The sequence below is a fragment of the Myotis myotis genome, unplaced genomic scaffold (genome assembly GCF_014108235.1).
Source record: "Myotis myotis isolate mMyoMyo1 unplaced genomic scaffold, mMyoMyo1.p scaffold_m19_p_33, whole genome shotgun sequence".
Lineage (NCBI taxonomy): Eukaryota > Metazoa > Chordata > Mammalia > Chiroptera > Vespertilionidae > Myotis > Myotis myotis.
The window spans coordinates 2282933-2297100 of record NW_023416339.1 but is presented as its reverse complement, the minus strand read 5'-3'; the positions used below and the strand labels follow the sequence as shown (position 1 = coordinate 2297100).

At 46.1% G+C, this 14168-nt stretch overlaps 1 protein-coding gene across 4 annotated transcripts in view; it reads right to left on the bottom strand.

The window, feature by feature from the left end:
• CACNA1A (calcium voltage-gated channel subunit alpha1 A) overlaps positions 1–14168 on the bottom strand; it is a 285647-nt gene that overhangs the window by 161963 nt on the left and 109516 nt on the right. For all 4 annotated transcript variants that reach the window (XM_036302813.1, XM_036302811.1, XM_036302810.1 and 1 more), the window contains one exon: positions 11850–11989. In XM_036302813.1, coding sequence (XP_036158706.1) covers positions 11850–11989 — 140 coding nt within the window. The remainder of the gene's footprint in view (positions 1–11849; positions 11990–14168) is intronic.

Sequence of the window (14168 nt, the reverse complement as noted above, 5' to 3'; positions counted from 1 at the left end):
CCCTTCCCTAGGGAGCAGCTGTTCTCATTTCCTATTTGGGGAGAACAGGACGAGCTTCATTTCCTTCTCATGGCTGACGCCTAGAGATGAACTGATTCTCAAAAGGCTTCATCAGGAACCCAAGCAGTTGAGCAACAACTCGAGGCAGGCTTAGGCAAGCGTGACCGCAAGGCTGACGCTGTGCCATGCTGTGCCTGTGTCCCGCATTGCTCACTACCAATGTCTCCGACGTTCTGGCCACAGAGGTGTGCTCAGCCTGAACGCAGGGCCAGCCGGGAAAGCCAGCGAGCTCGTGCCCGGGAGGACTCCCCGCCCCAGCTCTCTTGCTCCTTAGCAGGGCTAACTCTGAGGGGCATGTTCTACTCAGCCTCTGCGTTCACCAGAGAGATTAAGTAAGCGCTACTTGCCCAGAGCACTGATTCGTTTGCTAGCTAATGCGACCTTTACCGGCTGCCTTCTGTTCCCTGTATTCGTCCTCTATTCACCAGCCTACATTTCCTGGGATTGCCAAACTATTGGCCCTCAAATCTTTGTCAAGGGTCAGTTTGGATTCTGGGTTGCAAACCTCAGAATCTGTCTGGCTGTTTTAGCATACAGGGGATTTTTAGGAAGCTCAGTTAATCCATAGGAGGCCAGAGGAGGTGGCTCAGAAAATGGGTAGGAGCAATGCAGCCAGACTGCCCCCGCCCCCGGCAGCAGGCTGCCACAAAGCAATCCAGAACCATCCCTTCATCTTGGGGTCACTTACTCTGTTTTCAAATTCCTGGGTGGGGAAGCATGTGACTGTTGAGTGTCAATCACATGCCCTAACTGCCAAGGGGTGGGGGGGGCAGGAGACACTCAACCCACAACCTTCAACCTGAGATTAAATTTGGGGTCCTGTAATCCAGCAGTATGGCACACAAAGGCGGGAGTCTTTCCAAATTGGATGTTGGGTCCCCAACTAAGAAGAGCAAATGTTGTCTACAGTTAACTAACTGGTCTTTGGAAGTGGGCCTGGAAAAGTAGTAATAATTATTATCATCATTATAATTATAGTTATTAGTCTTATAATAGCTAATATCAGTGAGCATTTATTCTGTGCCAGTTTCTAAGTGGTTTACAGATATTGACTCATTGAATCCTACCTTTTGAGTAGGTAGAATTATTGTTCCCATTTCAGAGATGAGGAAACTGAGGCCCAAAGAAGCACCGCATCCCTTGCTCTCTCTTAAGACCTTGCATTGGTAAATACCATCCATTCATCTAACCCACCACATGGCAAACATTAACTTATTAAACTTTAAAACAACTCTACAAGAGAGGGAATGTTATTACCCCCAGTTTCCAGATGAGAAACTAAGATTCGGGGAGGTACAGTCACTTACTCAAGGTTATAGAGCTTAGAAATGGTGGAGCTGGGTTTTGTATCTGTTCAAATTCCAAAGCCCACGGTCCTAACCTCCACGTGTGTATCCTGGCTGCCCTCTCGTCTAGAGCTGCCGACACTGGGTTGGCAGCTCAGCCTAAATGCAGGGCAAGCTGAGAGAGCCAGAGAGCTCATGCCCTGGGCTGCAGAGCAATGTTGCAACTTGAAGGCTCTACCTGAGTACCTGTTAACGTAGTTCCACATCTGGAAGCACAATACACCAGACACGTCATTCCCAAGAAGAGAGCTCTCAGTCGTGTCTTAATGTCCGCTGCCCTGGTGAATCGTATCCTACCTCTGCAGGAGAGGGGAGCTCCACAGACGAATTTCTTGTATATTCCCAGAGTACCACCACCCCAAATGTATTCTCTGTGTTTCATGAAGATCGGTCCAGATGTCTTCGTATGATAGAGCCAGAATTTTATGTATGGAGAGGCACAAAATACACGATGCCCATTTTCTTTGTGTTTCTAAACATGCCCGCCATCTCACCCTTCTGAAAACAATTTTTGTCAAGGAGGGGAAAAGGACCTGGGAAGTCAAGCAGTTCCCCAAATGGAACCACCTAACCCATCACACATGGTAGAAACTACCAAATATTTCCTCCTTCCTCTCTTTGCCAAACTTCCCAAATGGGGGAACGTCAGGCTTACTGTGTTCTTTTCTTCTTAGCCCTCCGCCACCAAGGTTTCATGCCTCCCCAACTCCCTATGGACAACACTCTTTCCTTCTGAATTACAAAGCCTCAAAGCCCCAGGGGGTTTCTTCTCTCTTCTGCCGAAATTGCAATAGACAGAGCCAAGGAGGCTTACCTCCCTCCCTAACTCCCTGTCCACGCATCTCCTGTTTCCTTCCCTGATCCTCTTCCACCCGCTGGTCCCCAAGTGTAGGGGCTTCCTTGACTCTGGGTTTCTGTCTGTCCCACCATCAAGCCTAGAGGGCTCAGTCTCTTTCCAACCTTAGCCAACCTCTTTGTGGATGTCTCTCCAGTTAAGCTGTCACCATTCCTACATCTTCACCTCAACCCAATGAGGTAAGTATTAACACGAGCCTCATCCTATATAATAAAAGGCTAATATGCAAATTGACTGTGTTAAGTGTCTGCCTCCTGGTGGTCAGTGTGCATTATAGTGACTGGTCGTCATCCCCCCAAGGGGTCCCGGACTATGAGAGGGCGCAGGCCGGGCTGAAGGACCTCCCCCCCCCCTCCCCCCCAGTGCATCAATGTCGTGCACCGGGCCTCTAGTTTAACATAAGAACTATGGAGACTAAATTATTTGCCCCCAAGTCACACATCTTTGGAGTGGCAGAGTCAGGATCTGAACACACATCTCCAAAGTAACACTGTGTTTTACATGAGAGAGTTACGTTCTGGTTTTAAAGTCAGTGCACAAGGGGAAAAATGCATATAACTCAAAGATATCCTTGAAAACCCGTAAATCATCCATAAAGCACGGTATATGTTGTGTTGTGTATTTAAGTCTGGACAGTAATAGCGTGTATAATGTGTACAGTAATATGTGATATAAAAGCTTGAGAATAGCCCAGCCAGTGTGGCTCAGTGGTTGAGCATCGACCTATGAACCAGGAGGTCACGGTAAGATTCTTGGTCAGGGCACATGCCCAGGTTTCGGGCTGGATCCCCAGTGGGGGGCGTGCAGGAGGCAGCCGATCAATGATTCTCTCTCATCTGAATTACAAAACTGATGTTTCTATCTCTCTCTCCCTCTCCCTTCCTCTCTGAAATCAACAAAAAATAAAAGGTTGAGAATAGTATGCCACATGTGACAGAAACTGCTAATTGTCCCCATAGCCATTTCCCTCTCTCAGCTTACCTACAGGCAGAGCCAGCCTCCCATAAAAAGGCGAAAATGCCGATACTCATGTTTCTGGTCTTCCCTGAAGCTAGAAATGGTCATGTGACCCATACATAGCCAATAGGAAGTCTGTTGGGAACTTCTGGGAAATATTTTTCTCTCTAGATCAAAAGAGAAATACCTCCAATGCAAGTTTTCTCTTCCCACCATGACTTTCCTGTCATGGATGAGGCTGTGAGAAGTGGAGATGGAGCCGCTCTTTTGCAAACTTGAGGTGACAAAGCATGAAGTCAAAATCCAACACACTAAAGAAGGTGGAGTGGAAGACGGAAGGACATCACTAAACTACTCAACTAGTTCGGTCCACTGCTTTGTGGAATTCTAAGTCAGAAGGCACAAACCTCTACTTAATGCTAAAGGCCCTTCTAGCTGCCTCGTCTGTTACTTGCAGAGAAAAGCCTTCCCAACTCGCCTAACTGAACTGGGTTCTGTAAGGAACACATCTCATGCATTTTCCTTGGAAACAAGCTCATTAAATGGCGTGGCAGGTAGAAATGACCTCACAATCTACTGTAATTATCACACTCTTCCTTTTTCTTCTTGTCTGTGTACCAACTGCATACCAATGATTTTATGGCAAGTCATATTTGCTGCACACTTTCCAGTGCTGGCTTTAAAAATGTCCTATCCATCTAAACTCAGTGTAGTTCACAAAGACCTCCTCGTCTGATCCCTCCGGCCCACTCGGTCTTATAATTATTCCACTTAACATTCCTGGAAAACCCACACGAAGCGAGCGAGACGGCATCAACCACATTTTAGTGGCCAGAGCAGGGCTTTAGAGGCTGAGGTTTCCCTCCTGTCCCTGATGCCAGAGTTCTGTGCCCTGAAATTCTGTGGGTGGCCTTCCAACGTGCCCGTGAAGAGTGAAAACAAAACCACCATGCCCCGTGCCCCTTCAGTACAACCCCCTTCTAAAAAACAAACAAAAAAACCCTCCACAAAACAAGACAAACAAAACGCTGACTTCTAAAATCAAAGCTTCCTAGGGCTGAAGGGACTCTCGGGAGTAACGCATTTGAAGCTCGAGAGCCTCTGATGTTTCCAAAGAAGGTTTAACAAATAACTGAATCACAGGCTTAGAAATATGCTCCAGCGCCTGGTTAAATGGGCAACCTGCACAATCACACGCAGCGGGCCCGGGAACACCCCCCCCCACCCCCACCCCCGGTTCAGACACTCCCTCCTCCACACAAATCTACAAATCTGTGCCACCTGATTAATGCCGATAGCGAACACAGCTGACTCCCAAAGTTAGCATTCAGAGCTGTAAGACATAAGACACACCATAACTCCTGGGGTGGCATCACAACCCCAGGCAGGCATATTCTAACCACAGTACATGCAATGGTTAGGTCACAGGCCCAACAGCACCGTCTCATCTGCACCGACTGACAGCCATGGGTCCTCAGGCCCCTAGGGGTCTGTCGGCCTTGAGAAGCAGTTTATTTTATAGTAAACCTGCCCTCAATATTGGTAAGCCACAGGTACCATCGATTCATTCATTCAGTCAAAAACATTTATCGAGCACAGTAGTGTGCCAGGCACTATTTCAGACATTGGGGAATATATGTAATCATGAGCAGAAGAGACCAAATCCCTGCTCTCATGGAGCTGACCTAGTGGAAGGAACAGGCAAAGAAATGAATAAGTGAAATATCTAGTTTGTCAGAAGATGGTAATGCATGGGAAAAAATCTAAATAGAAGGAAGAGAACAGAAAGTGTTGGAGAGTGTTAAAATCGTAGGTAAGGGGCCAGGGAACATTGGAGTAAAGTTTTGAAGATGAGCAGGTATTTGGGAGAAGAGCATGCCAGGCAGAGGGAACTGCAAGTGCAAAGGCCCTGAGGTGGAAACTCGCCTGAGGAGGAAGCTGCACTGGGCTTCTCCCATGGTATAGGGAGAAGCCCAGTGCAGCTTCAGCCTCGGAGTGAGTGAGGAGGAGGGTAGGGGGTGAAGAGGGCAGGAGGAGATGGGGGCAGATCGCGCAGGTCCTTGTGGGCCATGGTGAGGACTTCGGCTTCTGCACTGAGTGAGATGGGAACCACGGGAGAGATGTGAGCAGGAAAGTGATTTGATCTAATTTATGTGTTAAAAAGATCCTTCTGGCTGCTTGTGTTGATAACAGGCTATGGGGGGAGGGGGAGGACAGAGGCAGAAACACATGAACAGAGGCTGCTTCAACAACCCAGCCGAGAGATGATGATGGAGATGGGAAGTGTAGTGAGATCCCGAGTGTATGTTAAAGACAGAACCTATAGAATCTGCAGAAATATTGGTCATGGGGTGTGTGAGAGAGAAGAGGTGTCAGGATTTTTGGCCAGGGTCCCCTGAAGGCTGGAGCTGCCATCCAATGACATGGGAAGACAGGAAGAGGGAATATTAGGAAGATGCTCAGGAGTTCCGTTTTGGACAATCTAGACTGTGAAATGCCAGTGAATTCCTCTCTAAGAGAGGACTCGGAGAGAACTCCAGGCTGGAAATGTTAAGTTTGGAAAATGTTAGTGTTAGAAGGTATTTAAACCGTTGAGATTGAATGAGATCATCAAGGAGCTCAATACAGCCAGAGAAGTCAAGAAAAAGAGGGGTTTCCATTTTCCTAAGACTCCCCTCTCCCCTAAAGCCCAGCTTTACCACTGTGCGATACAACCCCACTGAAAGTAAGGTTAGGCCCCTGTCCTCCCTGGACAGCTCTATCACACACACCATCTTCAGCGCCCGTAGCGCCTCCCTGCACAAAGCAAAGCACAGTGTCTCTCGCTTGGCAGCCTCTGCCTGGGCCCCAGGTACCCACTTGCTTCCTGCTCCACTGAGATTTCCTCTGCCCGCCAGGCAGCCACCTCCCTGCCCTGGTGAGAAAAGAGGGAGTCATTACCCTGCGAACTGTAGAGGCAGTGGCCACATGCCTCTGTGGAGGCCGGCTGGAGTTTGTCATAGCAATTCAAGAGGACAACACCTCCATCAGCCCCTAAACCTGTGGAGAGAGGAACAGCAAGGTCTTCTCCAGCCACACAAAAACGTCACCTGGCCATCTGGCCCCTGCTAAGTACCCCCTCCCCCTCACGTCAGTTAGGGGGAGGGATGAAGCTCAGAGGGAGAAAGGACGACACCTTCATACAATAAAGTGTGCTGAGTGCTGTCCATGGTGCTGAAACATCAAATCCACTACCAGTGGTCGGCAAACTCATTAGTCAACAGAGCCAAATACCAACAGTACCACGATTGAAATTTCTTTTGAGAGCCAAATGTTTTAAACTTAAACTATACAGGTAGGTACACTGTTATTAACTTAATTAGGGTACTCCTAAGGCTTAGGAAGAGCCACACTCAAGGGGCCAAAGAGCCGCATGTGGCTCGCGAGCCGCAGTTTGCCGACCACGGCACTAGGCTTTCCACCTATTGTTCCTTGGGTTTGTTTGGAAACCTCGGAGAGCAGAGGCAAGACAAAGACTTGAGGGAGGCGACCCACAGAATTATAAGGAATGAGCTGGGAGTTGATAAAGGGGGCATGGATGACTGAGTTTCACTGTGAGCAACTGGGGTTCTATCATGCAGAGGACCCTTTGAGAAGTTGTAGAACCGCACCTCTGAGTTTTCTACTGGGCAATGGGGAAGCCAGGGTATTTATACATGAACTCCCTTGCTCTTTGGTGAAGGACTGTTCCTGGGGGTGCTCAACATCTGCCATGTGGTCTGAACCAGCACCTGCCATGCTGTGGAAGACCCTCCAACAGCAATGCACAAAGATGAGAGCGTTGGAGGTGCAAAGAGGTTAGCTTGCACGAGAACTACAAACCACAGCTGCGTGAGCTGGATGAATATGGTGGATTGGAGTACCTGCAGCATCAACCCTACGCCTCCAAAGGAATTTGTTTTAATTTCCCCTTCAGATCACCAACTTCCATTTATGGAGCACTCATGGCATTTGCCACATATACTGCCTCCTCTAATCCCTACACAGCCTAAGGAGGTGGACACTATCATCATTACCCTTTTTCCAGGAGAGAAAACCGAGGCTCAGAGATATAAACTCACATGCTCAAGTTTACCACTGGCAGAGAGCCCTCTGACTCTGAAGCCCAGGTCTTAACCACTGGGCTCTGTTAATTCCCCCATTTCTGGAAGTCTCTTTCGCCCATATTTTTTTCTGTCACAGTGGAATGTTTGACTATCTCTTATTAGTGCAATGGTCCCCATCTCCTTAAACAGCTTAGTGAATTTCCCAGGACACACTGATGGTCAGAAGTATCACCACTTCCCAGCTTAGCAACCATCTATTTTACCAAGCATGTATGCTGCTAAGCCCGAGAATACGAAAACAACGGTCTTCATCCCTACCCTGCCAATGTTCAGTCTCTTTTCTTAACTTGCACAATTGTATCTGACCCCTCAGATGTTTTATATATTTGAGCATTACAGTAAAAGCTGTTATCTCAGAAGTATAGCCAAGCATCTGAAATATTCCTCTTACACATTTTCAGTTTGATTCAGTCCTTCAAATACAATGGAAGTCCACTTTAAAGGAATTTGATTAAATTACAGTTAGACTTTCTCTGAGGCCTTGAGCTATACAGAACAACAACAAAAAAATCTATGGGTAAGATCTTTCTCACCAAACTTTACACAAGAAGAAGGCAAAAACCTTGGTAATCCATGAAAAAATGGGTGTTTTAATACTATAGGTTACTCAGAAATGTGAGAAGACAATGAGTTAATCAGAAAGTGCTCATAAAAAATCATCTTTGTCTCAATGTCAAATTAATACACTCGAGTCCCCTCCCCCCGGAACATGGAGTTCAGAGTTTACTACACTTCCCCACCAGTGACACTGAGCAGAAGGCCGGGTTTGCAGCTCTTTGAGTCTCATCTCCCTGTTCCTAGCTTATGACCCAACAGGAGACTAAGTAGCCCCTTGAAATTTGAAGTAATGAAATGTGAGCTCTGTGCCTGAATTTGAAGGAGATAAAACCACCAGGCAATAAGGAAGGGTGGTTGATTACTGAAGAAATAAAAGCAACAAAGCAAGAGGAAAAAAATGCAGGAAAAAGAAAGAAGGGTAATAGAAGAAGAAAGGAATAGAAACCTACAACAGTAACTCTTTGTGGTTTTAAGACTAGGACCCCCTGAGAATCTAATGAAAACTAAAAACCAGAAAAATTTGCATGCAATTTTAAAGGCTTCATGGATACCACTATGAGCTTCTATCCTCAGAATCTATTTGCCTCAGATGAATAATTTCTCCTCTAGAGGCTCATCAGATGTCATAAAATTAGAAAAAAAGACCACCTTGTTGTAATCAAGGAGCAGATACAAACATCCAACTGGCAAACTGCCCCCATCGAATGGCCACCTTTCAATGTACTGATCACCTAGTGAGACTTGCTATATGCTCAATAGTATAAGAGCTTCCCTAGGTGTTTCAAGAACCATGCTATTAAAAAAAACCCAGGGTATATTTTAAAATCATCACCCGAGGATAAGTTTCTTGATTTTTAAAGGGGGGGGGGGAGAGAAAGCAAAACATCGATGTGTGAGAGAAACATCGATCGGTTGCCTCCCGTGTGCGCCCCAACCAGAGATCAAATCCACAACCTAGGTATGCGCCTGGACTGGGAATTGAACCCACAACCTTTTTGGTGTACAGGATGATGCGCCAACTTACTGAGCCACCCGGCCAGGGCAAAAAAACCAGGGTTTTTTAAGGCTCCTTCCTGCCAGCAAGGTCAAGTCAGCCCCTGCCAGCAAAAGCCAGCCCCCAGGGAGCATAAATTGGCACAACCACTTTGCAGAGCAATTTGGCAATATCTAGTGAAGCTGAGGATGTGTATGGTACACGACTCAGCAATTCCACTCCGGGGTATATGCCCTAGAGAAATCCACTCGCAAGAATGAGGAGACAGCTTGGTTCAAAATAGCCCAAAGCTGGAAACAACCCCAATGGATAAATACCTGGTAGAATGTTCATACTGCAGAATACTAAGTATACTAAGATTTATCTTGTCAATCAGAGTAATCTCATGCTAAGTGCAAAAGGCAGGTTGTAGAAGAAAACATTTATAGAGAAATGTAGAGCATGCAAAACAGTACCATATGTATGTATGTCTTATATATTTATATAATAAAACTGTAAATGCATAAATGGAAAGAAGCAAAATTCTGGAAACTGCCTTTAGATGGGAAAGAGAAAGGAATGGGGCCCGAAAAAGGAGCACAGGGACTTAAACTGTACTAGAAAGGTTCATTTTGATGGTAGGTTGCTCCATCGCCTCCCTGCCCTTACCTCCTCTACTCTCCCTCCATCACTCTGCTCTAGCCACCCTGGCCTCCACTGTTCATCAAACACAGTCCAGCCTCAGGGCCTTTGCACCTACTGTTTTCTTTGCTTGGCCCTCTCCTCCTTCAGCTGTCCTCATGGCTCATTCACTCACCTCCTTCAGATTTTCATTAAAATATCACCCTCCCAATGGCTTCTAGCTCTCCTGCCCATAATACATCCCACTCCTTCTCCGATTTATTATATCTCTGTAGCCTTCACCAGCATCTACACACTAGATATCTCATTCATTCATTCATTTTGTCTTTCTTCACCACTAGAATATCAGTTCCACAAGAGGAGAGATATTTGTCTATTTTGTTTACTGCTGTGTCTCAGAGCCTGGCGCATAGTAGGTGCACACTAAATATTCACTGAATGAATATTTGCATACACAGATATTTGTTCTATTGTCTTCTACATTTTTTTGAATGTCTGATTATTTTTATTATACTTTTTTAAAAAATATATTTTATTGATTTTTTACAGAGAGGAAGGGAGAGAGATAGAGAGTTAGAAACATCGATGAGAGAGAAACATTGATCAGCTGCCTCCTGCACATCTCCTACTGGGGATGTGCCCGAAACCAAGGTACATGCCCTTGACCGGAATCAAACCTGGGACCTTTCAGTCCGCAGGCCGACGCTCTATCCACTGAGCCAAACTGGTTTCGGCTATTATACATTTTTCAACAACAATAACAAAGTCAGCCATGGGGCCATTTCACAGATGAGTTTTCTAGCAAGTGAAGAGGAAAGTGCCCAATGCCATGACATGTCCCTGGAACCTGCTAAGGTCTTAAGCCACAGAACTTGGATATAGCCAACAGTGGTCCCTTAGGAAACCCCACCTGCTAGAGCTATCCCAGAGTCCTCAAAACAGACTTCTCACCTCTGACCACCTCTACTGAAACAGCCCCATATGACATAGCTCCTACTGTGAGAAGCAACATTGCTTTGAGCAACATATGTTCTCAAAACGTGAATAGCGAGAGCCTAGCCAACACAGTATGAGTGCTAAGACCCATGGCATCTGCCAAGAGAGACAGGACCTAGAGCAGCAACAGAGCCTAGAAGAGAAATAGGAACCCACGGAGGACTGCGACCCCACAGAGGAGAACTATAAGGAAGGCCTCCCAACAAAGAGGGGGCTTGGAAGAGAAGAGCCAGGCTTAGCTTGAGGGAGGGGAGTGGGTGCGCAGAGGAGGCAGAATCAACACAAAATGGTAATGTCCTTACTGGGATCTGATAAAGGGCTTTGAGGTCTGGGACAGAGAGTGGCTGGCCTTTCACCAAATCTATTTGCCTTCTGCCTTCCTCTCTATGCACGGTCTCAAATTTCCCAGCTTCTCTTGTAGTGATGGCATATGACTAGAGTATGTGCCAGGTCCCAGCCGAGCTCATAAACCTCCCAAGTATCACCTTCTGTGCTCATTTCTCTTCTGTGGTTTGATGCAGATAAGCACAGAGTTCTTGGAAGGTGTGGGTTAACATGAGGAACCATTATTAGGCCCGGGCTCCTCAACCACTGTTCTGAGGAGAGAAGCCTGCCAATGAGGAACAGCTATTTTGAACTTAAAATGATAGAGAAATAAACTTTGGTTGTGTTTGTCATTACCTAGTTTTGGATTTTTTGTTATAGAGGGTCCTTGATGGAAAGTGTATACACACCCACCTTTCAACTATAGTTCCTCGTATACAGATCTGAAGACTTCCCGAAGGCACCTTATCTAGACGGGTCCTCTGCAGAGTCCTACCACTACCTCTTGCACCCCAAAGTCCTCGACAAACATTAACCAATTTAAATTAGGGGCAAGACATCTCCAAGCAAAGCAAAAGGACCATGCATGCACAAGAGTTAACAACATGCCTTCTGCGATCACATAATCTCAGCTTCAAATCCCAGTTCCATCACTTCCTAGCTGGGTGCTCTCAGACAAGTCCTCTCTGTGACTCCTCAGTGGTCACATGGGGATATTAATATTTCCTAATTCATTGGGTTGTTGGGAGGATTAAATGAGAGGACGCACATAAAGCACTTTGGAAGCAGTTGACTCTAATAAGCTATTATTCTAATTGTAACAGAAAGCATCCGCTGTAATATGTAGCTGAGATTTGGAGGTGGGGTGAAGGAAGGCAGAAGAACATGGAGGCTCAGCTTCCTCGAGCCTAGCCTGGACCACTCCAGCGGCTACATTTCCAAAGTCTTTGGAATTCAAGATAACGCTAAGAAACACAGCACACTCCGCTTACCCCGTTAGCACCACCACGAAGTCCATGACGTTCCAACCATTCCTCAAGTAAGAGCCTTTGTGGAAGGCAAACCCAAGGGCGATGATTTTAATGCCAGCCTCGAAACAAAAAATTCCAATGAAGTATGGTTCTGTGTCATCCTGGAAGGGAGAAAGGGTAACGTTAGGTCTTTGCTAGGCAGAGAGTGGCACGGATCAGGGCGCCAGCCCACCTGGAGATCTGTCCCCACCTCCCCTCATCTCTTGCAACACACCAGGCTCCCGGCCCCAACCACATCCTTCCTAGAGTTCTCTGGCCCGAAGGCTGTTGCAAGAGAAACAGACACAAGGGGAAGGCACCCTCCCTCTTTCCTTTTGGTCAACTTCACACACCACTTGGCCAAGGAGAACCGTTTGGACCTGCGCTGTCTAAGACAGCAGCCACTGGTTACATTAGCTGCTTACATTTAAATAAATTTAAATGAATTTGAATGAAATAAAATGCAAGGTTCAGTTTCACAGTCACACTAGCTACCGTTCCAGTGGTTTCCATATTAGAAAGTGCAGATGGAGAACGTTTCCATCACCACAGAAAACTCTACCAGAAAAGCGCTGGCTTAGCCTATTGACTTGTCACACACATCACTCAAGGCCTTTGAGGTTGGACCCGGTACACCGACCTCACCCCCCAAATTTGACATTTCTGATGGCTCTCAGCTGGTATGCACCGGCACAGATGTTCAGGTTGCTAAAATATTGGAAAAATACTTCTGCGCTCACTGGCAAATGGCCAGTGCCTCTGCCCGCTCCACCCCAACCTCTCTCTGGACCTCCCGCCAGCTCTGGTTTCCAGCTGATGGTCTATAGATGAAATGAAGCTATAAGCTCCACTCTATCAGAGTCCCTACACAGACACTTTCCCATCTGTTATGATAACGTTTCTCAAGCTTCAGTCATTTGCATTCTGCCTTCATTTTTTTGTATATCAGTTCGCCATGGCACTACTGTTTGCTTACTATTCTCTCAATTGACTCTCTTCACTTAGCAAAATTGAAAAAAGGTCTTGAAATCGTAATTTTGCTAGACTGGTTCTCTTTTTGGAATACACATTATAATGCATAACTATTAAAATTCCAAAGTCTTGAGACCATCAATACTGTATGAATTAGGAACCATTAGGATTCTTACAACCCCCTCTCTACCCTGGAGCTAATACAACTGCTTCTAAAAGTGACAGAAAGGAGAGAAGTCTCCTCCATTGTATTGTCAGGATGCCAGGAGGGGAGCAAGGAGCTGGGGGGTGGGGGTGGGTCAAGAAGGATCTTAATGCTAGTTTTCAGCTCTGCCGAGTTTGAATGAGGGCTCTGAATGTCCTCCGGAGCTGACATCCATGTATAGGAAACACAGGGGATGGAGAAACAGCTAAATGACATCATAAATAAGCCACCAGGCAAAAATCAGAATGTGGGGCACTCCTTAGGGCATCTGGACTGGTTTCTACAATAAGGCAATGACAGGAGAGAATGTATTACTATAAATTAAAAGTCTTAAGTGACCTAACAAAATCTAGACCATGCTTGGATCTTGGTTCAAACAAATCAATTGTGAAATGCCATTTCTGAGACAATCACAGAAATGTGATTACTGACTGGGTCTTAGATGACCCCAAGGAACCACTGTTACTTGTGTTGGGCGTGAATATAAAGCTGTGGTGATGCAAGAAACACCCATCTTTTTAGCAATGCAAACTTAGGTATCTGACCACAAACTGACATGTTGTCTGGGATTTGCCTTATGAAATGTTGGTCGCCCTAGCTGGTTTGGCTCAATGGATAGAGCGTCGGCCTGTTGACTCAAGGGTCCCGGGTTCGATTTCGGTCAAGGGCATGTACCTTGGTTGCGGGCACATCTCCAGTGAGGAGTGTGCAGGAGGCAGCTGATCGATGTTTCTCTCTCATCCATGTTTCTAACTCTCTATTCCTCTCCCTCTCTGTAAATAATCAGTAAAATTTATTTTAAAAAAAAGAAAGAAAAAGAAATGTTGGTCGAGACAAACCATGAAAATAAAAAAAGGACAGAAAATACGCATGAAGCAAAATCTTGACAACTGTTGAATCTGGATGATGGGTTCATGGGGTGTGTGTGCGTGTGTGTGTGTGTGTGTGTGCGTGTGTGTATGCGTGTGTGTGTGTGTGTGTGTGTGTGTGTTCATTTTACTGTTCTCTGTATTTTGGTGTATGGACCAAATTTTTCACAAGAATTTGGGTTTGAATGTGACATTTTCATGAACAATGTGTGACCACTCTCACCCGACCCCACCTGGTTGACACCAGGTCTTGTC